Source organism: Habropoda laboriosa, unplaced genomic scaffold (assembly GCF_001263275.1).
Source record: "Habropoda laboriosa isolate 0110345459 unplaced genomic scaffold, ASM126327v1 scaffold291, whole genome shotgun sequence".
Lineage (NCBI taxonomy): Eukaryota > Metazoa > Arthropoda > Insecta > Hymenoptera > Apidae > Habropoda > Habropoda laboriosa.
This window is the reverse complement of record NW_017100515.1, coordinates 477,250-481,606: the sequence shown is the minus strand read 5'-3', so window position 1 is coordinate 481,606 and position 4,357 is coordinate 477,250. Positions and strand designations below refer to the sequence as shown.

Below are 4,357 nucleotides of genomic sequence, written 5' to 3'. Positions count from 1 at the left end.
ACAAGTTGGAGAAAATTTGGTAAAAATTGGAAATCAAAGAATAATTGTTAATTTTTTTATATATGCATATATTTATCAAATAAATACTACTTATTTTATTAAAAAGAAGGTTGCAAATAATTGTTCATTTTGTTACGTTATCCTTGATGTTGGTACTATAGCCAGATGAAAGTTTGGTTTTACTGCTATATATGTTGGCAGCACGGAAAAATTGTTCCAGCAAAATTCGCTATTTAACTAAGTTTAAGAGACGTGAGTACGAGCGTGAACTGATTAGAATAAACGTGGAAATTTAACGGGCTGTGTGTTATATTTAAAATTTTTCCAATAGCTTACAACGAAAATGAGTGAACTCTTGTGGGGAATAAAAAATGGTGATTTGGATCAAGTGCGGGATATCGTTGAGAATAAGGCAAATATATGAAACATTCGATCATCTTTTTTTCTCTGTCGCCTTTTGATTACCGCTAATCAAAAATGTCATGATATCTCTTTTGGAATTTGATATTGCATTCTTCAAATTTTACGTACTTCACTATATGCGCAAAAATTGTTATTAACCGGCTAAACCAAGCTTGTAACAAACATTTATATTTCCTTTCCAAATTTAATATATATTTTTCCCAGAAGTGAATGTATACTAAATCGTATAAATGTATTTCTGTTGATAGAATATTGATGTTAATCAAATGATCGATGGAAGGACACCATTGCATTATGCAGCTGATTATGGCCAAAATGAAGTAGTCAGATATCTTTTGGAAAAGGGTGCAAATGCAAATGTAAGTTTATCGTAAATATTAGATTAGTATGTGTGACAGAACATAAAAGCAATTTCATTTGAACGAATTTTATTTGATTACCTAATTATTTATTATCTTTACTATATTTTGTATATCACAATTTATCAATTTTATTTTAAGCATAAAAGATGAGCATTGCAAAAACTAAAGAGACAATTGATATGCAGATTGCATTGTAATGTTTTAAACAAAACTTATTCATTTACAGGCTACAGATAAACATGGTATAACAACATTATTGGCAGCAATTTGGGAAGGACATACAAATTGTGTTAAATTATTATTAGAAAAAGGAGCTAAACCAAATGGATTAACTCCAGATGGAATAAGTTATTTGGATGCTGCTGAAAAAGATGAGATCAAACAACTGCTTAAAGTTCACCAGCACAAAGCCAAATAATTCATAAAGCAATAATTTTGTTATTTTAGTATTTTAACGTTCCTCATAGGAGTATCATCATTGCTTTGTCTTAATTTCTTGCATATGACTAGACTATCATATTTATGCACTTTAAATTTAAAAAGAATATAGGTACACAAATGTAGTTTTATAATAATATATTGCACATCTGGAGCATATAATCATGAACTCATATTCTTATATGGTTACTCTTAGGGATTTAAAGTATATATAATTTCAGCTTTAAAGTAGTATATCATACAGGTTGTTTTGCAAAACTAACAGCAGAAACAAATTTATTTTTAAAGCATGTAACATTATATAGCAAAAGATATTTTGATACATTTGTAAGAAGCAGCATCGTGTTTTAAATATTTGCTATTAATTTATAAATGTTACAAATTTCTTTTATACATTTTTTACGACCTACCTACTAAAACTATGATTCTGCTTTAGTTTCATATTTTTGTGAGAAAGAGTTATAGAATATACAAAATACTGAATGCTCTATTTGAGATATACTTACATAATTTAACTGAGTTTCAAGAAAGACATGTATAAAACATAAATTAAAGAACTATCTTTATGGTACTAATTATCTAACATGTCTTAAAAGGTTTTAAAGGTGTACAATAATCAAAAATAATAAGCCAATGCATCATTGTTATGTATATCGTTGTACTTTATTAAACCCATATTTGTCATTTATTTATTACTCACTATCAATTACAATATGTTAACAAGACTTTTTATATGCCAAAATTTATTTATCAAATGTCAATTATTGCGAATAGAAAGACTGTATCTTTAATAGTCATAAAATATATATTTTTGCCGAAATATGTTCTCCATAGCTATATAAAATGTAATAACATGGAAGGACTCAGGAAGAAACATTACATTTGTAATATACAGTTTATTCTCTATTTCTAGTTTCATTAGGCCTACTTTATTTTGTAAACTGATTTATATTTTAATAAATAATAAATACAAATGAAAAGTTATCAAAATAATTTGTTCATAGATACCGTGCACGCACGTTAAAAATAACATGTCTTTTAATGATAGATTTCACACTATTTAATAGAAGAGAATTCTATATTAAGAAAAACAAACCAGAAAGTCACATTTATTAATTAATTTTTATTAGTTTTCATATAAAATATCTTATATATTATAAAAGTCGACCTCTGCAGTTAGATGCACCACATTTACATATGATAACTTTTCCCGGTATGCTTCCAACATCATAACTATAATTCCATGTTAATTCTTGACCTGCTCTTATGTAATTTAAAGCAAAAAATGCTACCCATGGAAATCTTAAATCGTGAGTATCCACAAATACATTTTGTACGAAAACATTTGGATCACATGAATGCTGTAAAATTACTAAAAATTATATTTCAAATTTATAATAAACATAAAAGTAACAAATCTTTCTTACATTTAAATAACGTCCAATATTCCCAGTTGTTTTAGCATCCATTATATAAACAGCTTCATCTTCACCAAAGAAATCTCTTACTGATTTAAATTTAGGTCTTTCTATCTGTGTTGGTTCCACTGTTGGATCAAATCTACTTGGTTCACGTCTACCGCTTCTGTTTTCTTCTTCATCACTTATAGTGATTGCATCTTGATCGTTTGAACGATTGTCATTAGTAGAAGGTTTTGTAGTGTTTTCGGAAGTTTTAGTACCGCTTCCATCTTCGCTATTTTCTTCAGATCCATCTTGAGTATTAGCATCGTCTCGTTTTCGTTTTCTTAATCTTTTTCTACATCGTTATATTCATGTTAATATATATTACGTTGCTATTCGATGATGGATTTCTTTTTGCTTACCTTATAGAAGAAGATTCTATAGAATTTACGTTGAAATTTACGTATTTACTAATGTTAAAATCTTCATCCGAATCGTTTGCGTTTGTTTTAGAATTATCTTCATCATCACTCGTCATAGATTTCTTCTTGTCGTCTGGAGTAGATAACGGCATTTCTGGCTCAAGAACGTCACTTTCATAGCCTTCTTTAATACCTTCTACTACTTCAACATAATCTAATTCTGCGAGATATTCGTCTCCATAATTTTTACCACCTTCATTGGCTCCCTACAGTATGAAAAGGAATTAAAAATGAATAAGTTTTTATTTTACTTTCACTGTTAATAATACGTGTTAATGTCAATTTTTTACCTGTTCTGTAAGCAATCTACCAGCATATATACAAATAAAAGATCCAAGAGGAATATCATTTAGGCAACGTATACCCCAACCTCGAGGAGCTGTTTTGAATACTTGTAATTTTAATGTTAATGGGTGTTGCACTACCCTATTCAAACATGTTTTTACAGCACATTTACATCCGGAATTGCACTCATAAATTCCAGTCGTGACTGGCTCTGGTAAACGTTTATACATGTAACCGACAGACGTGTTTGGTACTCTTCCGCCCAGAGTAGCACCTTGTATTGTTAACTGCCTATTTAATAAATTTATATTTTCGTAAAAAACATACCTGACAATCGTCTTCACAATCACAGCTACACAAGAAATTTGGATCTAAATTAAGATTAACACCTTCTGTTGGTTCTCTTTGAGTACTGTATCTAATAGTATCTGGTTGGGTATGATCTAATTCATTGACACATGGAATTGGTACATTTTCTACACCATAACTAAGATCCTTGAAGTTAAAAAAAAAATTTAATTACAAATATGAACTATTATTTAAGTTTAATAATCTTCAAATTTTATTCATTTACCTTTATATTGATGAAACATTTATCCAAGACAAATTCTGCTAAACAATGTACCCAGTAATCGAAATCAAATAGATCAACTGACATTGGACTACCTGTTTTACGAAGATACTGATGTAATTCTTCCATATTTCGTAATCTAACACCACATGGTGCTTGATATAATGTAATTTTTTTTCCTTTGGGATATTTACAAAGTTGTCTGTTCCAACCACAAAGTAATGGTATTGAAAGAGGTGAATACCCTCTTAAGTCATCAGGTGTAAAGGATATACCCTGAACACACTGAGGACCGCATTTATGCGGAACAAATTTCTTTGTTTGAATCTTGTTCTGTGTCTGATAATACTGAAATAGAGTGGTAATATAAAAATTGTAAAAATTTATATTTAA

The 4,357-nt window shown here is 29.0% G+C and overlaps 2 protein-coding genes across 2 annotated transcripts in view; one reads left to right on the top strand and one right to left on the bottom strand.

The window, feature by feature from the left end:
- Positions 1 to 229: 229 nt before the first annotated feature.
- Positions 230 to 1,203, top strand: LOC108576355 (myotrophin). The gene is made up of 3 exons (XM_017939328.1): positions 230 to 412; positions 672 to 782; positions 1,012 to 1,203. The coding sequence occupies exons 1-3, from the start codon at positions 344 to 346 to the stop codon at positions 1,201 to 1,203; spliced, it is 372 nt and encodes a 123-aa protein (XP_017794817.1). The 5' UTR covers positions 230 to 343.
- Positions 1,204 to 2,377: 1,174 nt separating this feature from the next.
- Positions 2,378 to 4,357, bottom strand: part of LOC108576434 (histone-lysine N-methyltransferase SETDB1) — a 4,360-nt gene continuing 2,380 nt past the window's right edge. The window contains exons 8-13 of the mRNA XM_017939434.1: positions 3,968 to 4,312; positions 3,721 to 3,888; positions 3,399 to 3,680; positions 3,049 to 3,314; positions 2,651 to 2,981; positions 2,378 to 2,584 (exon numbers count right to left, since the gene is read on the bottom strand). Of these exons, the coding sequence (XP_017794923.1) occupies positions 2,378 to 2,584; positions 2,651 to 2,981; positions 3,049 to 3,314; positions 3,399 to 3,680; positions 3,721 to 3,888; positions 3,968 to 4,312 (1,599 nt within the window). The remainder of the gene's footprint in view (positions 2,585 to 2,650; positions 2,982 to 3,048; positions 3,315 to 3,398; positions 3,681 to 3,720; positions 3,889 to 3,967; positions 4,313 to 4,357) is intronic.

Excerpts from the sequence above, each read along its gene's own strand:
- LOC108576355 (XM_017939328.1), top strand. The coding sequence starts at position 344 with ATGAGTGAACTCTTGTGGGGAATAAAAAATGGTGATTTGGATCAAGTG. Across the intron at positions 413-671 it reads GGGATATCGTTGAGAATAAG|AATATTGATGTTAATCAAAT; the intron begins GCAAATATATGA and ends TTCTGTTGATAG. Across the intron at positions 783-1,011 it reads AAAAGGGTGCAAATGCAAAT|GCTACAGATAAACATGGTAT; the intron begins GTAAGTTTATCG and ends ATTCATTTACAG.